Here is a 22,993-nt window from a genome sequence, read left to right as displayed (position 1 = left end):
GGGTTGAAAAGCAGTGGCCACAGCATGTCTCTGTGTGTGCGTGCATGAGTGTGTGTGCACTGTTCTGGTCTTCACAAGCCTTGTCCTAGATTGAATCCCTTGGGTGGGGAGGAAGGCCACCTCCTCTGAGCTGGAGTGACCCTCACTCACTGTGTGGCCTCTGGCAGGACTCTCCCCTCTCTGGGTGTGCATCACCCCGGCTTTAAAGAGAGGCAGCTGGGCCAGAGCATTTTGGTGGAATTTGGTCCTGCCTGTGTCAGGGGCTCAGCCCAAAGACGCCCTGGACACCAAGCTGTCTTTTTTTCTCCCAAACCCCTGTCCCTTCCTGCTCGGCCCTGGGGGGCTGTGGCAGAGACAGCCCACCCTGGATACCCCCTCCGCCGCCCCACGGTTCTATGCCAGTGTGTCTCCTGATGCTGGCAGCTCTGGTTATTCTGGGGGAGGGGCTGGCCTGTGTCGGGGTCTGGCAGAGCAGAACTCGGGCTGAGCTCAGCCTGTCTTGATCTTCCTGTGGGGCAGACTGGGCCACGGCGTCCCCGCTCCACTGCCGCCTCTCGGCTCTCAGGGCTGGGAAGATGGGCGGCCCTGTGTTTACAGACGCCTCCCCCTGAGGCTGCCCGGCGCCGGCCAGACATAAGTCAAACCTGACTGCGTCTAAGAGGTGATTGCTCTGGCAAAACATAAGTCCCCTGGCCCCTCCTGCCCCTCCGCCGGCTATAAATAAAATGATAATATTTACAATGCTGCTGCTCAGAGCTGTTGGGGCCCCTCACAGCTTCAAAGCGCTTCACAGGATACTCGCTAATTAATTCTCAGCTGCCCCGGGAGGAGGCAGGTGCTGTGGAGCCGGGGAGGACCGCGGGGAAGACCGCAGCGAGGCCGCATGCTCAGGGCCTCCTTGTCCTGGACTCCCTGCACCCTGGGACTGTCTTTGAGTGGGAGGAAATCCCTGGGACTGGGCCAGGTGGCGGGGAGCGTGGCAGTGGGGGCTCCAGGTGACAAAGCTGCGAGTGTCTCATGGCTCCTCTGTGCAGGTGTTTGCTAGTGCATCCGTCCTGAAGGCAGGTGCCTTTATTTGCACTTTATGCCTGAGAGAGCCGAGGCACAGAGAGGTTAGGGGACTTGCCCAGGGCCACACAGCTGTCAGGGGTGCTGCAGGCTTTGGGGATCTGGAGGTGTTAGATTCCAGAGCCTGCAGCCTGCAGCTTTAAGCTTACTGTCCTGAGAGCTCACCCATGCCCCTTTGGCTCTCTGAGCCTTGGTTTCTACACCTAGTAAGATGAAGCAGTTGAGCTGGAAAGGATCTCAGCTGTGTCCTGGAACTGAGGCTTTAGACCCATCCTCAGGGTCCTGGGGACACGGCCCTGCCTGGGTTCTGCATCCCTGTCACCCCAGGTACTGGCTGGGATCAGCCCATGCATGTGCCTCCTGCTCGATGGGGCAGCTCACCATTAGTGGGGGTCGGCCCTCCAGGCCCCATGACCATGTCCTCTATGACAGAGAGGATAACGTGAAGAGTGGCCCTACTTCAGAGGAGCTCCTGCTATGTGGAGGGGTCGTGGAAGCCCAGCTGGGAGGGGCTGGAGCCAGGCCAGCCTCTGCAGCCCCCATGGACCCTGTGCCATCTTGTCTGCCGGCTCTCAGCTCCCCACCCGGCTTCCACCTGCTGTCTGACTTTCCAGAAGAGCCAGGCTTGCAGAAACACCGATTCGAGGCCTCCTTGGTGCAGCTGGTGCATTCGTCCTGAAGGCGCTGGACGTTCTCCTGTCCTTGAGCCTCGGCATGTGGGCAGAAAGTCCCTTGCTCAGGCCAGGCCTTGGGGTCTTGGAGAGCACAGCCCCTGGCACGGGGTCAGCTCTAGGGAGCTGTCAGTGCAGGAAGGATGCAGGGCTGCCATCAGGGAGCCCGAGGCCCCAGAGGGGCATGCGTCAGTGCCCTCAACTGTGAATGGTTGTCAGCAGGGCCCTGGCAAAAAGCTTTTGGCACAGGATGGATGAGAGGTGCTGGTGCAATACTGTCTCAGGGCTGTGAGCATCACTAAGGGAGCCAAGTAGGGCTGGGGGCCCTGGGCCAGCGCAGCCAGGAGCTGTTAGTCCCACCTCCCAGGCCAAGAGGAGGGAGTGGGGTTGGGCTTGCAGAGCCCCACGGGAGCTGTGGCCTTAGGAGCAAGTGGTGCTGACAGCTGTGGCCAGGCAGGGAGGGGGCCAGAGGCATCGACGCCTCTCCCGTCTCCTCCTGAGCCTCACATTCGGCACCTCATCCAGAAGCCAGGGCATGAGGCCTGGGCCAGAGCCCGAGGCAGGGCAGGTAGGTCTGGGGGTGGACAGAGGTGGTCGTCTGTGGATAGCTGGTGCCTGTGGGAACCCGAGGCTGAGGGGTTTGTGTTCTGCCAGCTATCAAGACACCTGGAGGGGCCATTTGTCAGGCATGGAAAGAGGACGGGGAGTCAAGGACCACCCAGCCCAGCCCGCTGGCAGGTGGGCACAGCAGCATCTGGGCACTGATGAAGCCTGTGAGGAGGGGTTTGCAGGGGGTGATGGAGAAGCCCTCACTGCAGTGGGGATGTGGAGCTGAGCTGGACAGAGGCAGCTTTGGGGACCCATAGCCCCTCTTGCTTTCCCAGCTCTGGCATTCTCATTTGGACAAGTCACTTTGTCTCTCTGGGTCTCAGTTTCCTCCCCTGTAAAATGAGGGTAATGGACTTGCCTACCCTTGGGGCTGTTGGGTGGTTGATGGAGCAGTAGAAGAAGGAGGTGGCTGGTTGGGACCAGGGCCCAGCTCAGGGCCATCATACACGTGGGGCAGGACTACCAAGAAAGGGCCACGTCTCAGGGGAACTGCCTGCGAGCCAAGGGGCTCTGTCTGTCCAAGCACCATCCAGACCCCAGCTGATCCCCTGACACTCTTGGTGGTGGATGCCCCAGACAGGCTGGCAGAGGGGTGTGGGGTGTGGGGTCCCTAGGTGCCAGAGTAGGCAGTTGAGAAAGGTAAATCCAAGTGGGCTGCAGGCTTGGGGAAAGGATTCCCAGTGTCTGGCCGTCTGGTAGGCATCCTCAGGTGGATGGCAAGGGCTCCTGCCCGAGGCCCCTTCACTGAGCCCCCACCTCCAGGCTTGGCTGGCAGCCAGACAGCTGCTGGAGCCCAGGCCTGGGCAGTGCGCCTGACCCCAGGCTACAGATTAGCTTCTTGAAAATATCATATTTTATCTTGATTCTCTGCCTTGAGTCCCCCAGCACTGGGCAGCTTACCAGGACAGATCCCCAGGCATCTCTCGGTGCTACTGCTCAGAGTGCGGCCAGAGGAGCAGGGTGGATGGTCCCTGGGCCGTGTGGCACCAGAGGGATGGGGAGAGCAGTCGCCTTGTAGCCTGAGTGTGATTAGGTGGGGCCAGGGCATCTCTTCCCTTTGACAGATTCCAGTGTGGGGGAAGGGGGTGCATGGGGGTCTCCGGGTGTGTGCCTTCACACTTGACCAAAGGACTCTGAACCCACGAGTCCTCTGCTCCCCAGTTGTGCCCACGGCTCTAGCTCCCATCGGCGTGGTGGCCCCCTTCCTCACCAGGAGCATACTCTGCCCTGGCCTCGGGCCTTTGCATGGGCCGTTTCCTCTGTCTGGACTGTTGTCCTTGCTGTACTTCCTCCTCCAGTCTCATCGCCACTTCTTCCAGGAAGCCTCCCTGGCTTTCCCTGAGTTCATAGTCCATCAAAGCCCTTCTCTCTCCATGTTGGGATCCCTGCTGAACTGTCAGCTCCATGGAAGCTGGGCCCTGTCTGCCCCAGTGAGGCCCCTGGTGTGAACGTTTGTCAAATGAAGTAATGAGAGGTGGGCTCTGCTGTCCAAGCTCACAGCCACTGAGAGGCCAGATATGGGGCAGAGATGGGGCTGGGTCTGGCTGGCTGTGGGAGGTGCCTCCCTCACTGGCCCTGGAGGGGCTTGTGGTGTCCTGGGCATGCTGGCTTGGCGCTGGTGGTGCCTGGCCCTTGACCCTGGAAGGGCTGCCGTGGAAGCTGCTGGCTGGGCCCGCATGGGGCTAAGTGGCACCTCTTCCCTGTCACAGCTGTGCAGGAGGAGCGACAGCGGGGCAAGGACCGGAACGAGAATGAGGTGGAGTCCACCAGTAGTGCCAACGAGGACATGCCCGTGGAGAAGATCCTGGAGGCTGAGCTGGCCGTGGAGCCCAAGACCGAGACCTATGTGGAGGCAAACATGGGGCTGAACCCCAGCTCGGTGAGTCTCAGCCATGCCTCAGTTTCCCTGTAGTTCCCTCACTCGCTTACCCTTCAACTTGAGCAGCTGATGAACTCCAGGGGTCCCGGGGTGCTGTGGGACCCTTGGCCTGGTGGGGCTGCACCTGCCTCTCCTGTACCTACCAGGTGGCGGCCCTCCTTGGCCAGCCTGTGTGTGTGTGCGGGTTCTCAGTAGAGTTGAGGCCAGGGGCCCTCTGCTCCTTGGCCATCTCTGAGCCCCCTCCCACCCTAAGGCACAAGAACCTGTGTTGCTTTGGGGACTTTTGGCCCCTGGTGAGCATGCCTGGGTGAGAGACCCCATTTGTCAAAGACCCCAAGGAGCAGGTGGCTACACCCAGGCCCCAGGTCAGGTAGGTGACTTTTTGCTAGTTTGAATCAAAGCATAGCATTCTGCACTATCATGCTTTGTGCTGTCTTGTGCCCGTGGTCCAGCTGGCTCTTGGGGCACCTGTCTGCCCCTGGTTTGCAGTCAGTGTGGTATCTGGACTCTATCTGGGTCTCCATGTGGGTTCAGGACTTGGACCAGAGTCCTGTGGCCGGCCGCTGGAGACCTTGTGCAGGCAGACGTTGAGGTCACCTTCCCTCTCCCTCCACTGGTCTCCCTCTGCCAGACGCACCCTGCTGGCCACCACCCCCTCCCCATGCAGGGCCTTTGCATGTGCTGCTTCCTCTGCCTGGAGCACAGCCCCAGTGAGGATGGGGGTGGCATCTGAGCAGTTCCTCATTGCCCAGCTTCTGTCAGGGGTTAGGGACAGCAACCCTACACTGCCCCGAGGAGCTCGCATGGGGCCCTCCTTACCCCCCTGCCTTTGCCCAGTCTGGGGGAGTCCCCTCTTGTCTATCTAAGAGGTCCCTGTGACCTGAAGCTCCCAGGCTGGGTTGCTGGTCACCCTGCTTCCCTGCCCTCTCCAGGATGGGACACCTGGCGCCCCCAGGACCACAGCCCATTCAGACCTCCACTCTGGCCTCGGGCCGGGGCTGCCTAGCTAGAGACGGCACATGGGGGCCGTGAGGTGGGCACCTTGTTCTCGGGGCTGGTGATCCCTCCCCAGTAGGGACTGGAGTAAACCCACCCCCTGCTGTGAACACCGACAGTTCTGTCTGGTCTGTGGCCCTGGCCTGCCCCATGCCCCGGGGAGGGGAGGGGAGGGCAGCGTGAGGGTTTCCTGATCAAGCGGAAACGCCAAAGGAAAGGTGGGAGAGTGATGAAGTGTTGCCAGGTTTTTATTTTGTCAAGTAAGGACATTATTTGGGGAAAAAAAATCTTCCATCTGTTCTCCGTTGCTCCATAGAAGGCCGGGGGTTTGGAACCACCAAGCCGGTGGGGTTTGCTCAGGGGACAGATGCCCGCCTCATCTTTCGTGTAGGTCTCACGCTACATGCCCGGGTCCTCCTGGGAAAGTGGCTGACCGGGACCCTTCCCTCCAAGGGCAAAGTGAGGCCCAGAGAGGGCTGACTAGCCGGGCGTCCCGATCTGGTAGCTGGTTTCTCTCCAGCGCTGGGCAGGGCCTTGGCCCCTGCTCGGGCAGGTCCTGTTGACACTTCTTCCTGGCACAGATGTGAGCTCATTAAATGTCTGCTGCTGAATGAGGCCCATTGGGTCTCTAAGTGAGAAGTGGAGGCTTAGAGAAGTCAAGCCCTTGCCCGAGGCCACACAGCAGAGGTGGGGCAGGGTGGGGCTGGATTCCCTCACAGTCCCTCCCCACCCAGAAGACCTCTCCAGTCCTAGCCCTGCTGGGATCTGAGCCAGACTCTACACTTCCTGCTGGGCCGATGCCTGCTACTCCCCAGCCCCTCATGTCCCGTTCCAGGTCCTGTCTGTGCCCACTCCAGGTACATGGCGGTTGGGTTACCCCTGTGACCACTAGTGCAGAGGCCCTGGCCAGCACAGGAGAGGCTCAGGGCTCCACCCTGCCATGTCACCTGGGCCTGCTCCAGGCCCCATGTAGGCTCCCGAGGGGGTGGCCAGCCAGGGGCCAGGGAGGAGGCCAGTTCCCTGGGACAGGGCTCCCAGGCAGAGCTGCCTGCCACTGAGCATTGAGGCTCCATCAGACGCACCTGTGCTGGAGACACACTGCTTGGGCATCTGTCTCCTCCCCAGCTCGGTCACCGCAGGGCCTGTCTCCACCAGGCCTGGCTCTGCCCCTTGGGGCTGCCCTGCAGCAAATGGTCAGGCAAGGAGACAGAAGGGGAGACTGAGGCTGAGGAGCAGAGCCTCTGGGGGCCCGAGCATGTGCTGGGGGCTCTGAGGGTTGCTGAGGAAGAAGGGGTGGGTGAATGAATGAGTAATGGGCCCTGTGCCAGCACCCCTCCGTCCGCTGGCTCCGGCCTCCCCTCTGCACGCCCAGCCTCGCCCAGCCCCAGCAGTCTTGATGCCAGTTTGTCACTGGCCTTCCCACTTGAGCCCTGAGCAAGCTCCTTACGTGGGGCTCTGTGTTTGGACTGCGTGTGCCGACAAGCAGATGGTTTCTGTCAGCAGCAGCTCTTCAGAGGAAGGCATTTTCTCCTGCGTGAATGTCCTGGCCGTCGTGGTTTCTGGAGTGAGGATTCCGGCATCCCACTCCTGGGCATCGGTCCCCCGCCCCACTGTCAGGACCCAGAGGATCTGTGATCCAAGCCTACTGGCCAGGAGCTGGGGAGGGGGCTCGCCTCCTGCCCTGCTGCCGAGGCCCCCCTGGGCTCCTCATCTGTGAGAATGACTAGAAAGGCCCTTCTGGTTAGAACTTTCCAGAAGGGCCTCTGAGGCCACCCTCTGTCTGTGCCTGGGGCCTGGTGACTTTTTTCTTTTTTCTACCACATCTGGTAGAAAGCAAGGTGCCAGTCCAGTCCCCTGAGTGGGCCACTGTGACCATCAGAGGTGAAGGGGGCCCAGTCCCACCCCAGCCCCCATGCCCACTTGTCATGTGACTGGCCCCCTCCCCCCACATCTTGATGTCCTCATTCCCTGGCACCTGCCTCCTAGGGCTATGTTGGGGACTAAATGGATCCTGTGGGCCGTTTGAGTTTCCTGTGGCTACAGTAACAAATTACCACAAACTCAGTGGCTTAAAACAACACAGATTTTATCTGACAGTTTTGGAGGTCAGAAACCCAAACTCAGTCCCACCCGGCTAAAGTCCATGTGTCTGCAGAGCCATGTTCTTTCTGGAGGCTCTGGGAGGACCTGTGCCTATCCTGGCTTCTGGAAGGGCTTGTGGCCCCCTCCCACATCTTCACGACAGCAGCATCTTCTCTCCTCTGTGACCCCCACTTCCATCCCCGAGTTGTCTTCTCGACTCTGACCCCTGCCTCCCTCTCTTAAGGACCCTTGGGATTACACTGGGCCCACCCCGATAATCCAGAACCCTGCCCCATCTCAAGGTCCAGAACATAATCACACCCGCAAGGCCCCGCCTGCCGTGCAAGGCCACCACTCACAGGTTCTGGGGACTAGGATGTGGGCATCTTTGGGGGCCATTATCCAGCCCACCACACAGGTATAGCATGGGGGGCAGGGCCTGGTCTGGGGCTGTGTCCTCTGTAAATGTGTTGGTGGCCTGGGACTGAATGCACGGCCTCTCTCCCTCCACCGCAGCCCAACGACCCTGTCACCAACATCTGCCAAGCTGCGGACAAACAGCTCTTCACCCTTGTGGAGTGGGCCAAGCGGATCCCGCACTTCTCTGAGCTGCCGCTGGATGACCAAGTCATCCTGCTGCGGGCAGGTGAGTGGCTGGGCCTGGCCAGGGGCTGGAGGGGAGTCACACGGAAGGGACAGAGCCTAGGACTCTCCTTTTTCCCGCTGCCTAGGGCTGTCAGGGAAATGCCTGGAGGTCTCAGCACCCCTCCCCTCCCTTAGTAGGAGGTTTGTGATGCAGGGTCTAAGTAGCCTTCGGAAAGGTGAAGGGCTGTCAGGTTGTCTCTTGAGAGGGAGGGAGGGATGGGCGTGTCACGGGCGTGTGCTCTCTGCTGCCTTCAGCACCCTTTCTAGGTGGGGACTGTGCCACATGTAGGTAGCGGGTGCACAGAGCATGCTTGCTCAGGAGCGTTGGCTTTGGGGTCTGGGGTTAGGCCAGCTGTGGACGCTGGCAAGGCAAGCTGCCTTCTGAGCTGTTTCCTCCTCTGTGAAGGGACAGGAAGGATGTGCTGACTGGGAGTGGTGAGATGGGCCCTTAGCGCAAGCTCCTGATGGTGAGGCAAGAGTGACACAGGCGTGCACAGGGTCTGGGTCACTTCTCGTGTCCTGCCAGCCACAGCGATGGTGCTGGTGGCTGTCCCATGTCCCCTGATAGGCCCGGGAGGTCACACTCTCCTGGGGTCTGAGTGTGCAGACCGTTTCTCCTTCCTGCAGCTGTGCTGTGGGCTCTGCCACCCCAGCTTCACCCGAGAAGCCTGGGGTGATATGAGGCAGTTCCAAAGTGGAAAATGGAGGGAAAAACAGCCAGAGACGGCTCCCTGTGGAGCATGGAATGTTCTGGAAGCTGCCTGGGTCAGGCTGTGTATGGAGGGACCTTACCCTCCTGCCTTCCTCTTATGAGGACCCTTGTGACTATATTGGGCCCACCCAGAGGAGCCAGGATAATCTTCCTTCTGTCCGGATGGGTCTCTGCCCCTCTGGGCCTGAGGCATGGGGCCCCCTGCCTTTGTGGGCACAGACTTTCAGAATCTGGCGAGCATTCCGCTGACCGAGGGCCACGTCTGCCTGTCTGCCTTCACCTCTGGGGGCTCTTCCTCCCTGGCCCTCAGTTCACAATCCCCAGTTTTGCCAGCTTCAGAGCCCGTGTGGCCACCGTGGGCTTTGGAAACAGCCAGGGTGAGGTGGAAAAGCCTTTGCAGAGAGGACGGTGGTGTCTCCCCCAGCAGCAAAGATGGCCTTGGACAGCTGGTCACATGCGGTTACGTATCTTCCTTAGGAGTCTCCAGATCCTGGGAAGATCAGGAAGTCTGAGGGCTGGGGTGGGGCTGCACGTCGGGTTGGACGACTGTGTCATGGCGTCTGGCGCACGGGGTGATCATGGCAGAGTGGGGCTCCGAGGGTCATTGGCTTCTGCTGGGGCATGCAGGGGCCATCCACTGATGCTGGTCCTCACATGTGGACACCTGCCTGTGGCTTTCCCCTGCAGCCGTTGGTGATAGCTCCCCGTGCAGCCTGTTCTTGGCCCAGAGCCCTGGCTGCCCCTAGACCCGAGCCCCTCCTGGGCTTTGGATGACCGGGACGCAGTCCCGTGGTGTTCCTGTGGTGGGCGGCCTCTTCTTCCTCCCCTGGGCCTCCTTCCGGAACCCGCTGAGGAGTCCAGCCTGGCTGTGGGCAGAAGCTAGCTTTATTCGTGTGTCTGTCACTGCAGGGTTAGGGCCCCGTCCTAGGGGCAGACACCCACCCCACCCTTCCAGGCGGCCTTCAGAAAAGAAGTGCTAAAAATAAATAGTTCTGGCTTGTTCCATGGAAGCATCGAGTCACCCTGACACTGATGTTTGTCAGATGGGCAAACTGAGGCAGGACGCGGTCCGCCCATGGCTTCCAGGCTCCTCTATCCAACGTCCTCCTCCTGCCTGTCCCATCACCTGTGCTGTTGAACTCTGAGGTCTCGTTAGCCCCTCTAACATGTCTTCTGAGGGTCCAGGCTGTGCCAGATTGCTCTCTAGGGGGGCGCTGGCCTTGCTGGGCCGTGAGCGAGGAAGGGGCCGGGCTGACGTAGAAGGCATGGGGTCCCACCACTTTGCACCTCTGGTCTTGTTTGTCCTGCCTACCCCCTCTCCATCCCTGACCCAGAGGGGAAGCCAGGCCTGGCTCGGCCATGGCTGCCTGGGACAGACCCTCCCCTCGGATACCAGCAGCTGTGACTGTCAGAGCTCCTGCTTTGCTGGACGTGTACAGGCAGGTTGGTCCTTCCGATACCAGGAGCAGGTGCCCTTGCTGAGCTGCGTGAATGGTGGTTTGGAGAGGGGAGGCTAGGCCCACTAGGCCGAGCCAGGTCTGAGCCCCAGCTGGCTTCAGCACTGGGTCTGTGGGTCCTTCCAGCATGCTCCTACCCATGGGAGAGGAGAAATAGCTGAGGATGCAGGTGCGGGGCAGAGGGACGGATAAGCTGAGATGTGGCAGGCCTGCTGGAGGCTGCTGGGAGGTGCATTCCTGCTAGGCCATCCACATGTCCTGGGCCCCTGTCCCCTGTGCTGTGCTGCAGCACAGCTCAGCAGCACTTCTGACACCAGCCATTGCCAAGCCATGCTGGGCGCCGCCTGAGTTCCAGAGGCAAGCCCACCCCAGGCCCTGCTGGGGCCCCAGTGGCCATGGGTGTGGTGGGGGGACAGCTGGCCACTCAGGCGGATCCCAGGCCTGGCTGCTAGATCCGAGGCAGGACGAAGCTGGACAGACCTCTGTGGGGGACCAGAAGGAGAGACACAAAGTGACTCCAGAGAGGCAGGGACAGCCAGGGAGGGAGGCAGGTGGGTTTGGGGCCAGCTCTGCCTCCTGGGTCCCTGCCCTTGGGCATAGGATGTCCATCCACACTGGCCTGCTGGGGGAGGGAAGGGGAGAGCCCTCCCCTAGAAGAGCTCTCACTCTACTGGGATGTAAACCACCCCACCCTGGAATGTAGGAAGGGATCGGGGACGGGGTGGGGGCCGGGGCTGGGGACAGTCCTGACTCACTGCGTGGTTTGGGGTAGTCACCTCCCTGGGCCTCAGATTACTGTGTTTCAGATCGAGGGGGGTCACGTAGATCAGAGTTTCCCCAGATGTGATGCTGTAGGTGTTTCATGGGCAAAAAAGAAGGTTCCTTGAGCGAAGAAAGTTTGGCTGAACCGAGAGGAAGGTGTTTTCACTGCACGACTCGCCAGAGCCTTCAGGGTGCTGGCTGCGCGTGGCTTGGGTGCAGAGTGATGGGCAGCATCTCCCAGACGTGCTCTCCTACCTTCCTGTTTCCCCTTTCAACGGGCTGCCTGCTGACACCCGGCTTGGAATGGGACGTGCAAGTTGAGCTGGGGACGTCTCAGATCTGCGCCTCTGTGACGGTGTTCCCTGGCTTTTCCTCTCTCATATCAGTGGGCACAGCTCAGAGGCTTGTCAAACCCCTCCCACCCGGGAAGGGGCAGCCTCGGGGTCAGGGCTTCCTTCCCGGGCCCTCAGCTCACCGAGCTGTGAAATGAGGACAGCAGGACTCGCCTCCTGGGTTCCCATGATGGGGGCATGAAGTCATGTTCTGAATGAGCTTCGGGAGGGTTGCACACAGCTGGGAAGCCAGGGTTGGTTGGAGTTGTTGGACGGAGGGGTCCCTGTGGTCCACACCTATCCTCCTGCTGACCCCTTCCCGCCGTGTATCTCAGTTTCCCTCTTTGTAAAATGGAGCTAATGTGTGCTTTGTAAGATCGCAGTTGGTAATCCACATGATACCCAGAACCTTTTGACCACTCAGGGAGTGTTGGCAATGAAAATTATCATTGATATATATATATATATATATATATATATCTTGTTGTTTTTGTTTTGTTTTGTTTTGGCAGCTGGCCAGAAAGGGGGTCTGAACGCTTGACCTTGGTGTTAGCACCGGGCTGTCCCACATGAGTTAACCAGCCAGCTACTATTGGTATTATTGAAGATGATTTCATGTTATCCAGTTTATAGGAGTCATTAAATACTCGTGCACAGGAACTTTTTCTATTTTTTCTGTACCCTTTCCTAACTCTTCGATGTTGCTCTGGGGCGTCTGTGCGAGAACATCTTACAGGAGTGTCAGGTTGGGCCCGTGGCTCTGGGCACCTTGTTTAAGTTTAGTACTTTGCTATTTTGTGGCGCTCCACGCAATCCACATTGACCTCTGGAAATATGCTGTTGGGGCCAGGCTGGCAGCAGGTGTTCCGTGGCCATCCCAGAGTGAGTCCTTGGCGCTCCGTGGCACACGAGTCAGTGAGGTCCTGGGTTAAACAAAGCCGGAGGAGACACTCTGTGCAGGACTTCTCGAGGCCTTTATAGGTCTTCCTTCCTGGAGAAGGAAGAGGTGTTTCCTGGACTTAGGTACAGAGCAGCCTCTTTTCTACAGGGCACCGGAACTCAGTTTGCGAGCCTGGGCTTGGATGGGTCTGCAACGTGCTGCGGTGGGGGTCCGACTAGGGGTTGGGGTGGAGGCAGGGTGGGGGGGGCCTAGAGACAGCAAGTGACCGTGTGCCTCCTCCCCCAGGCTGGAACGAGCTGCTCATCGCCTCCTTCTCGCACCGGTCCATAGCCGTGAAGGACGGGATCCTCCTGGCCACCGGGCTGCACGTCCACCGGAACAGCGCCCACAGCGCAGGGGTGGGCGCCATCTTTGACAGGTGGGGCGGGACCCTGGCAGGGCCAGGGCGCTTCCACCACCTGTACCGCTGGGCTGGCCGAGTCAGGTCCATGCACATCCTGCTCAAGCAGGTTAAAAATGCGAGAAATACAGAAAAGTACAGGGAAGAATTAAAATCCCTTTAGAGCTCAGCATCTGGGAATAATTGAGACCTACAGCCAACATTGTGGCTTATTTCCTTCCAGTTCTTTTTTCTTTTTGGTAATCCAGTATATCCATCCGTGGGAAGGAAAGCCATACTTTTTATAGAAGTGTTGTTCCGTTTGGCGGGTCACAGACTCCTCTGTGCTGTGACTGGGATGCTGTCGCAGCCTGAGGCGTGGCTTGTGCCCTGAGCCCATCCTGCAGTGCTGCTGCCACGGAGCCCTGGCAGAGCGCGGGCGCCTTCCCCTCTGTCTGCACCTCGGCTACTTCTTAGCGACACATCGGAGCAGGTAGTCCTGATTGGCGGGTAGTGTCCTGAGATGCTGGGCCTGTTCACCTCCACGGGGCATGATGCACGGTGTCTTCCTTGTCCCTGTCTCTGGGCAGTCTGTGTCTGAGAGCCCAGAGGCCCATGCCAAGCCTGGGCATTCTGGGGACCCAGATGTCAGCTCCAGCTGCTAGAGCAGGGAAGCCAGGGAAGGGGCATCACAGGGTTCCCTGGGCGGGGGCCTCCGCACTAGGAGCACAGAGTGGAGAGGAGCAGGTGAGGGGAGGAGGTGGCAAGAGGGGTCCCAGGTGAGCCCCTGAGTGTGAGAGCCCTGGAGTTGGAGGTGAGCAGAGGCCACCCACTGGCATCCCTGGGGGAATAAATGCATGAACCTCACTGGCCCACAGCATGGTTCAGGTGGAACAGACAGTCAGCCTGAAGCCAGCCTGGAGCTTTAGCATGTACCAAATGCAGAGGGCTTGTGGCCTCATAAGCGGGCAAATGCTGGTTTAAACAGGGTATACAAGGGACTTTGCTGCAGGACTTCTCGGGGCCTTTAACAGGCTAACGTACGAGAGCCACCAAAAGGGGCTGCTGGGGGTGTGTATCGCCCTCAGAAGCTGCTTTAGAGGGTACGTCCCTCTGGCTCCTGGCTTTGGGAAGCACAGCCCCTGCCGCTTGCCCAGCTGGCAGCTCTGGTGACGGAGGTCTCGGGATACATTCTCTGGGGTCCCAGAGCAACGATCAGAGAGGCCCCCGCTTTTCCTCGCCTTCCATGTGAGTGGGGTGCGAGTTGCCCGGGTGGCCTGGGGCTTTCTCACGCTCTCTGCAGCTGTGTGCCCTGCCTGAGAGTGGACGTCTGGCATCCCGACTCGGGCCCCAGAGGCTGCGGGGCCACTGAGCTCCTGTTCTCCCCACTGCGTCCTCCAGGCACTTTCAGATCTTTCCCAGGAAGCGGCCACCACCCTCTCCAGCCTATAGACCCTCAGGGCTCCCCTTGGCCCACAGGGAAAAGCCCGGGCTCCTCTGGGGGTGGCCATCCTGCCCCCTGGGCACTGCCCTCTTTCCTCCCCTGTGGTGCCAGCCTCACTGCCCACTTCCACCTCTGGACACGACAGTCGAGATGTGGGTGGACAGACTGTTGAGGGCGGGGAGGCCCAGGGCTCCGTGTGGCCAAGCTGGTGTGCTGCAGGTGGGCCAGTGGGGTTCAGAACTCAGTCATCGGCTCTTACAGGGGCTGGGGCAGCCTCCACCAGCGGGTCTCCACCTCTCTGATGAGGCTGTGTGGGTGGCCTTTTCCCCTCATGGAAGCAGATGGCTGGAGACAAGTGGGACCCACCTCCCCTCCAGCAAACCCCTCACCTCACCCAGGGAGGCCGCATCCTGGGGAAAGGTTTCCATGGGCTGCAGAGAGCGGCCGCCGCGCGGGCTAGAGCTCGGCTTCAGGCCGTGGAGCCTGGTCTGCAGTGGAGCAGAGACAACCCAGGGTCTGGCTGGTCCTGGGAGGCAGTGGACTCAGGCCTGGCCCACCTAGGCTCAGCTGTCATGAGGTCCCTCCTTAGTGTCCAAGTTCCCAGGATAAAATCCCTCAGGGGAGAGGAGAGAAGCCCACCCTCTGTGCAGGCTGGGGCAGGCCTGTGGGGGTGTCTGTGCCCGTGTTCAAGCTTTCTCCCTCTTGGTGGTCGGGTCTGCTCCCCGGCTTGGCCTTGACCGTCTCCTCTGCCCTGTGGGGCCACACCAGGTTCCCTGAGTCCTTGGGCACATCTGGGGTGGCGTCCTGGCGAGAGCACAGTCTGACTCGGGCTTGGTGTCTGCCTTTGTCCCCTGCAGGGTGCTGACGGAGCTCGTGTCCAAGATGCGGGACATGCAGATGGACAAGACGGAGCTGGGCTGCCTGCGCGCCATCGTCCTCTTCAACCCCGGTACAGCCTGCCACCTTGCGGTCCTGTGCTGCGCCGGGCCCCTCTTCACAGCCCCAGACCTGGGCCTCGGCTGTGCTGTTTGCTGTTGCTGTGGTGGGGCAAACGCCTACCCGTGCCTCTGCCTCTACCTCTGTGTCATCCTTGCAGCAGAGGGACAGTCACACTGCCTGCTTGTGCTGTGAGGATTAGCTGCGGTGGCTTGTGCTTCTGTGGCCTCTGTAGCGGTGGGGCCTGTGATAGCGCCTGTCGGTGAAGGCGCCCTTGGTAGAGCTCCTGCAAGGCCTCTGGCTGGGCCATCTGGCCTCTGCCACCAGTGTGCCTCGGCACAGTGCGGCGGAGTCCTTGGCTCTGCACGTAGCTTCCGGCACTGACATTCTGCAGCCCCCGCCTTCCAGGCTGGTGTTGGTGACGGCTTAGGCCCGGGGTGACCAGCCTCATCCCCCAGCCTCAGGTCCAGGGTGTTCCTGGGACCAGGACCCCTGCAGTGGTGTTGGTGTGGGGCCAGGGGCTGTGGGGCTGGGGCTGGGGCAGGCCTCCCACCTGACAGCAGGGCACTTAGGCAGCTTCTGGCTTCTCTACTTGAAAAGCTGGAGGGTGTTGCTCCTTCACGCAGCAAATGCCCGGCGTGGGAGGTCCTCCTGCAAGCAGCTGGGCGAGGCCTGCTCTCTCGGAGCTGGGGGTTCCGTGGGCAGTGCTCATGACCGCCCCTGCCCTGCGATGGCAGGACCACCACATGGTCAAGGGTGCGCAGGACATTTCCTCCAGGAGGTGAAGTTTAGCAAAAGGCCAGGTGGGAGGGAGGGCAGAGCGCAGGGTGGGCTGGCCAGGCAGGGGCTGCCTGGCAGGTCCTGGAGGGTTTTGCCAGGTCTGGGCTTTCTCGTAGGGGCCACGGGGAGCCAAGCCCCTCAGAACTGTAGTGTATGGTAACACCGCACCGTCTGCTGTGAGGCTGTGGGGGACACGGAGCAGGTTGAGGATGCGGGGGGCGGGGGGTGAGAGGCAGGGGGGCTCACGAGGACAGGTCCTCTCAGAGCTCCTAGGATGACCTCCCTGTCCTTGTTAGTTCCACCCAGTGGGACTGGGCTGGGTGGAGATGGCGTGTCTTCGTCACCCAATTCTGTACTTCCAGCCGTGATCTACTAGCACAGGAGGCTGGGCCACGCTTCTGGCCCACCCGGTGGAGTCCCCTGTGTGGCTTGGCTGCTGGCGCTGGTTCACCAGCGGGGCCTGGGCGTGGGCCGAAGGGGAGGGAGGGGAGACTGGCTAGAGCTGGGACAGGCGGAGGAGCCTGGGATGTGTCTGAGGATCCCAGGGCCCCAGGCCACCCCGGGCATTCTCTGCAGGCCTCTATTGCCCTAGAGGTTTTGGTGGCTGCAGTTGCTGGCGTCTCTGTCCAGGCTGGGCTCCCAACCCCTGGGTCCTGACTCGCAGCCTGGGTTCAGGACTCACAGTCCCAGGCACTGAGGACAGGCTCTGGGGCCTTTTCTCCACGGCTTGGGTCTGGATGTTTCTGGGGACGTGGTCTGTAGCTTCCATCGAGGTCAGTGGGACAGTGACCCAAGTGTAGTGAAGACATCCACGGTCTCCTGGTTACCACGGCAATGGGGGTGGGGTGGGGAGCAGATTACTGACACCTTACAGATGGGGAAACTGAGTCTCTGGAGGTCAAGGGACTGTCCCAAGGTCATGTGGCTGTCCAGTGGCAAAGCCGGGTGTGGCGCCCAGGGTAGCCTGGTGGCAGGTTCCACACTCATCCCACTGCCACTGGGCTTCGTGGGAGCTGGCAGGGCAGCCACGTCCTGCAGTGCACTGCATGCTGCCTGCTTTGCCCTAGGTGGGGAAGCTGGGGAAGACGACCTGACAGGCCTGGGTCCCTGTGGACAGCCCACCGGCGAGGGGCTCTGACCTGCGGCTGCTTCTCCCTGCAGACTCCAAGGGACTCTCAAACCCAGCCGAGGTGGAGGCGCTGAGGGAGAAGGTGTACGCGTCCCTGGAGGCCTACTGCAAACACAAGTACCCAGAGCAGCCGGGACGGTGAGCCCTGCCCTGCCCGCACAGACGGGGAGTCTTGCTCTGAGAGCCCCTGTCCCTGCCCCAGGCGAGGTGCCCTCAGGCCCTTTTGTGAGAATGAGCAGGCAGTGCCCTGCAGGCCAGCGGGCACACACGCCCCGTGCTCTTATCCTGTAGACCTCCAAAAGGATTGGCCCTGCACTGGCACGTCGTAGGTTCTTGCCTTTGTTGAGAACGTAGATGAAGGCCGTGCTCCCCACTTCCCGCCACTGCCCCGCTAGGCAGGCAACCCCAGCACACAGTCGGTGCTTTACAGGTGTGTGCAGGATGGATGGTGTGGCCCCAGCTCAGAGGTGCTTTCTCCTACGTTCGGCTGTGGACCTGGGCAGGGTGGGGATCCTCTCTCATTTCTGAGACCACGGGGCTGGACACACGGGAGGTGTCCAGGAGAAGCATTCGTGGACTCCTGGGATCTGAGCCTATTGTCCTGGTCCTGCCCCTCCTCTCTGCCTCTCGAAGGGAGGGGCTGGGTGAGGTGGATACCCAGGCCTCCCTGGCCACCCCAGCCACCTCCTGGCACACACACAGTTAACCGTGTCCACGCTGCCGTCTCAGCCCTCATCTGGTTTGGTTTAAAGCTTCCCGGACGGGAGGGGGTGGCGGCAGCTTGTTTTTCCTGGCTGCCCGCCACGGCCCATCTCGCCAGCTCAGCAGAAAACGGCCCGTTCTCTGGACCCACTCCAGCCTCTAAGCTGAGTTTTTGCCTCTGGAGTGAGGACCGTGAGGCACGCAGCCACGGGCTGTTCCCGTGAAGTAGGAGACGTCGTTAATAATTAAGGAGGCCCTGCAGCCCCTCGAAGGTCCGTGTGGGGGGACTGGGCAGTGTGCACGGGGAGGGACACCTGGCCGCATCCCCACACTCATTTCCTTGGTGACAACTGCCCTTGAAGCAGGACCAGCTGACCCTGACGTTGCTTCTCCCAGAACCTCCCAGACTCCCCCCCCTCCAACAGTCCCTCCCCAGGAAACTCCCCAGGGTGTGGACAGGGCCCTGAGGATCACGTGTCCCTCCTGCGCAGCAGCCAGCTCCATGCAGCAGAGCTATTTCTGCGGAAGGGGTGGCCCTGGCCTGCAAAGGTGCTGTGGGGAGGGGCTCGAGAGATGCTAGTGCTTTAGGGGAAGGGTCTTGCTCAGGCCCAGAATTCCCCAACTCAGGACTGGCTCCACCTCCAGTGGAGACCCAGTCTTAGTGCCCCCCGCCCCCCATGACTTTTTAGTCACCCACCCGGTACCCTGCATGTCACCTGTGAGCTGCCCACACATCTCCATCCCTGTCACCCTTCCTGGTACAGGCCCCACTGCTTCTCGTGGGACGTCTGCTGCAGCTAGAGGCATTGCTGATACTCACATCCATTCTTGTAGCTCTCTCCCCTGCATGAAGTCCTGCCGTGGCTCCCCGCTGCCCTTGGAGCAGCCCACGTGTTTTAACGTCTTCACACAGCCATGTTGAGCCTGCCCAGCAGCCACTGCCTCACCACTGGGGCCTCTTCTGTCTCCTCTGTCTTAGATGCCACTCCTTCCTCCTGCAGGCTCCGCACAGGCGGGTCTCATGCTGCAGATCATGGTTGGGGGCTCAGGCTGTAGGACAGGGCGCATCCCCAGGGAGGCTGCCGGTGCCAGGGCGGAGGGTGGGTGGGTGGGTCGCCTTCCCCTCACCTGGCCCTGCTGTCCCGGCAGGTTCGCCAAGCTCCTGCTGCGCCTGCCCGCCCTGCGCTCCATCGGGCTCAAGTGCCTGGAACACCTGTTCTTCTTCAAGCTCATCGGGGACACGCCCATCGACACCTTCCTCATGGAGATGCTGGAAGCCCCACACCAAATGACTTAGGCCCGTCCTTCGCGCCCGCCTGCTCCGGCCGCCTGCCTGGACTCCAGCTGCTCTTCTCGGCCTGTCCCTGCCCTCCCTGCCTGGCCTTTGTGGACCTCTGGGGTGCGGCCTGTGACTGCTCTGCCTGCGAGATGCATTGTTGTCCTCGTGATTTTTATTACTACTTGTCTTTGGCCCAGGACAGTGGCTTTCTTGGGCGGCAGCCGGATTGGCAAGAACTGGTGTGACCCAGCCAGGCCTCTCCCCATCAAGCTCACCGTAGGGGGGCTCAAGGCAGCTCACAGGGGTCTTGTGGCCCCCAGCTGTAGAGCTGCAGGAGCGGGAAAGAGGCTTTGTCCTGGCTGCTGTTGGTTGCTGGTTTCACATCTCCCCAGCGGCTCTCTGTTTGGAGTGACCTGTCTTCGCCTGCTCTGAGTGCTGGTGCCCGCCAGCCTGTGAGAGCCCCACCCTGTGTCAGGAGGAGGGGCAGGGGGGAGCAGGCTGGTGTTTCATGGCAAGAGCCCCACCCGCCCTGGGACAGCGGGAGGGGAGTCAGCACAAGCCAGGTTCCCTTTGCTCAGAGTGAAGGTAGAACAGCCCATTTTCCAAAGATAGCTCGCGGCTTCATCCCAAGCAGTGAGAACGTGAGCTGACCTCTGTGCAGGGTTTGGGCCACCTCAAGGCTGCGGGGACAGGGTCACTCACTCGCCCACCTCAGTTTCTCTGCGTTCTTGTCCTGGTTTCAGCTTCTCCCTGCCATGTGCTCCTGTTCAACCCAGGGTGCCCAGACCGTGGTGCCCTGGCCTCTGCCCCACCCACATCTTCTCTTTCGGTCTGAGGTGGACCAGGGCTAGCTTGGTTCCTGGAGGGCTAGCCCAGTCTCGGGCAGGGTCATGTGTTGTCGCCCCAGTGGTCTTGCTGGAAGCACATGGCCATTCTCACATGGGCTCTGATGACCCCTCAGCAGATGTCGGCTATCAGGAAGGCCTGAAGGGCGGGGAGGGGAGAGGGTGGCTGGCCGGTTTCCCTCAGAAGGAGGCAGGGGGCCTGCCATGTGGCAGGAGCAGACGTGGCTGCGTCCTGGTAGAGGCTTCTGGGCCACCCCAGAGTGGCTGACTCACTGGGCGCTGGGTAAGACCCCTGCTCAGGCCACTTTCTCTGGCTGGCTGGCTCTGTCTGGAAGAATTTTGGACTCTAAGAGCCATGGAGGCCCAGTGTCCTCAGGCCTGGGGCTACAGGTCCTCTTGGGACCACCCAGCCCAGCTGGTCTGTGGATGACATCGTTCACCCAGAGCCTTACGTGGGAGTCCAAGCAGCACCCGCTGTGGCTGAGGGAGCTCTGCGGCCGGCACGGCCTGCACGTTCTGCTCTGGTGGTGCAGGCGCTCTCAGGTTGAACACGCCTCTTTGCACTGTCAGGCCCTCCCTCCGGCCTGAGTACCTTCCATGTTCACGTCTCAGACCCACGGGCTCAGCATCTGTCAGCAGCAGGTGCCCGAATGGGGGTGGGCAGCGGGGCATTGCCAGGAAGGGTTTTGTCTTCCCAGGAGCGGTGCTGGAACGGGGGCGTGCGGGGTGCCTCTCATGGGGTCTTCCTCAGTGCGGAAAGGGTGTTGTGCAGGGGTTGGGCGGGGAGGCATCCAGGAAAGGCAGCTTTCCAGGCTTCTGGGGAAGAAAGTGCCCATTCTTTGCCTTCCGGGAGTCCCTAGTCAGAGCCGAGCTGGGGCACCTGGAGGAAACTGCGGTTGTCTGCTTGAGACAGAGGCTGTCAAGTCTCCAGAAACATCTCCCTCCCTTCCCCCCCACCCCTGCCTTTCAGCGTGCTGGCTGGGGAGAGGTGTCCCCTGCCTGGTCTGCCGTCCCGAGGCAGAGGTGGTGCACAGGTGAGCCCCACAGCTGTACCAGGGCCCTCGCCAGCTCTTCCTCCTCCCAGACTCTACCAGAAAGTCTGGGCAGCCTCTGGGGTGTGGTGGTAACAGGCAGAGTTGACGTGGGCCCTCTTGGGTCCCCTGGTTGTGGGAGCCATTGAGATCCACACCCAACACCTCGTGCCTTCTGCAGCCAAATGCACCCTTTGTTCACACCCGGTCCCGGCCATACGTGGTTCCCCATGTGCTCCTCAGGGCCCTCAGAGGAACATCAGTGGCTCCAGAGGAGGAAACCCAGGGACAGGGGCTTCCGTTGCAGGGGTCAGCTGCTTCTTGGGAAGTTTCCTGCCATGGCTGCCTGTTAAGCACTGAGCCTCCCGGGCCACCCCCTCCTGAAACCAGAGTCCCCATCCCTCTGGCCCCATAGCCTTAACTACCACCCCCGCCACCCATGTTGTCTCAGCCTCATCCTGAGGGCTCCCGCCCCTTGTCATTAGTTTCCTTGTTGTCATCACTATATGTGTGACGCTGTTTGTTTGAAAAGGTGATATGTGGGGAGTCGCACATTACTCAGTAGAGGTAGGATTCTTATTTAACCAGACCATTAGTAGTATTACCAATCTGGCTCAATTAAGGTGATTTTTTTTGTAATTATTATTATTATTATTTTGGTGGGACAATCTTTAATTTTCTAAAGATAGCACTAACACCAGTTCGTTAGCCGCCCCGTGCCCGTTCCCGCCTCGGCCCGGCTGGGCGAGTACTGCCACCGAGGCTGCCTCTCCGCAGCGCCGCTTCCCGGGCCAGCCCCGTCCTGCAGGCACATCCTCGGCTCTGTCACCTCCCTGCTTTGACGTGCACACGGGGCTGCCATGGCTGAGGAGTGAGGATGACCACAAAGCCAGGCTCCTGCTTGGTCCCACTCAGGAAGCTTTCGGAAGCTGGCCTGCCCGGGGACATTTCACCCAGATGGGCCCCACGTCAGCGGCTGGCCCTCATCACCCTGGAAGCACATGGTCTCTGGGAAAGATGGCCCCACACCTTTGGTTTTCCAAGTATGGCGTTCCCAAGGATTCCAGCTTGGTGGCCTGGTGGCAGAGTCTGGAGACCACCCCTCAGCCCCCTCCCTGTGGGGGTCCCCAGGAGGGCCCGGCCGGAGTGAGCAGCCAGTGGGTAATGAGCTGATGTTGTCCCCATCATGGAATTGGGGCTCACGACCTGGTTCCCGTCCACGCAGATGTGTGGTGTAAACATGTATGTGCTGTACAGAGAGACGCTGTGTGTGGAGAGCAGGCGCCGCCGACGCAGGAGACGCGGAGCGGTTACCCATGTTGTGTGTTTATTTTTAATCGAGATTCCCCGTTTTCCTCTAAATTTGCTTCATGTAAGCAAGTACATAAGGACCCCTCCTTGGGTGAAATCTGGGTTCGAATGAATATCTCAAGGCAAGGAGATGCATCTATTTTAAGATGCTTTGGAGCAGACAGCTTCGGCCGTTCCCAACCTTTAGCATCGCCTTAGCTGGGACACATAGCTAATCCTTAGAGAGGACGACAGATCCACAAAGGGTGAGGATAAGAGAAAATGTCTAAAGCATTGGAAAAGGTAAAAAAATCTATTTTTGTACAAATGTAATTTTATCCCTCATGTATACTTGGATGGTGTGGGGGGCTGGGGGTCGGTTCTGTTTCTGTTTCTGGACGTTGGGCGAAGGCTTCCTGGGGGACACGGTCTGGCGTGGAGCCGCAGAGGAAGGGGCTCTCGTGACGTGGCCTGGAGGCTTTGATCGAAACCGCTGCACGTGTTTTTTCCTTTGGGGCAGGAGGGTGGGCCTGAGACTTTCAAGGGTTTTCTTCCCCTTTCGAGTAATTTTTACAGCCTTGCTCTGTTCTGTCCCCATTGCTGGCCGGCCTTTCTGCGACTCTGACTGTGAAATTACTTCCCTATGTAATTGTTCTCCAAAACATCACGGCCACAGATGCCAGGGTTTGACGAACAGCGGTGTTAGATCGTGGAAAAGAAACACGAGAAGGAAGAATGTGAGAAGAGAGACAGATTACGAGTGTTTAAAAATAAATCGCCATTCAGTGCTAGTTGGTTCTGCATGGGGTTTCCTGCTTGGGTTTGGAAGTTGGTCACACGAGAGGGCTACTGGGAGCCAGCCACCACCTGGCACAGGAGGGCCTGCGTCAGTCCCCTGCCTGCAGCCCGCAGCTGCCCTGTCTCGGCTCTGCAGCTACCCTGGGGCTGGGGCCCATGCAGAGGCGTTGGGAGAGGGCATGGGCACCAGGCGTGTGGCCACCTGCCCTGCTCCGCCCCGGGCAGCCTGCACCAAGCCCTGTGTCCACACTGGCCCAAGTGGGCAG

The 22,993-nt window shown here is 60.4% G+C and overlaps 1 protein-coding gene across 1 annotated transcript in view; it reads left to right on the top strand.

Annotated features, from left to right (window-relative positions):
• RXRA (retinoid X receptor alpha) overlaps positions 1-22,720 on the top strand; it is a 105,737-nt gene extending 83,017 nt beyond the window's left edge. The window contains exons 5-10 of the mRNA XM_063081784.1: positions 4,058-4,227; positions 7,822-7,951; positions 12,400-12,532; positions 14,795-14,886; positions 16,815-16,920; positions 18,634-22,720. Coding sequence (XP_062937854.1) covers positions 4,058-4,227; positions 7,822-7,951; positions 12,400-12,532; positions 14,795-14,886; positions 16,815-16,920; positions 18,634-18,781 — 779 coding nt within the window. The 3' untranslated portion in view covers positions 18,782-22,720. The remainder of the gene's footprint in view (positions 1-4,057; positions 4,228-7,821; positions 7,952-12,399; positions 12,533-14,794; positions 14,887-16,814; positions 16,921-18,633) is intronic.
• The last annotated feature ends 273 nt before the right edge of the window (positions 22,721-22,993 follow it).

The sequence above is a fragment of the Cynocephalus volans genome, chromosome 17 (genome assembly GCF_027409185.1).
Source record: "Cynocephalus volans isolate mCynVol1 chromosome 17, mCynVol1.pri, whole genome shotgun sequence".
Taxonomy (NCBI): domain Eukaryota; kingdom Metazoa; phylum Chordata; class Mammalia; order Dermoptera; family Cynocephalidae; genus Cynocephalus; species Cynocephalus volans.
This window is presented reverse-complemented; position numbering and strand designations above follow the sequence as displayed.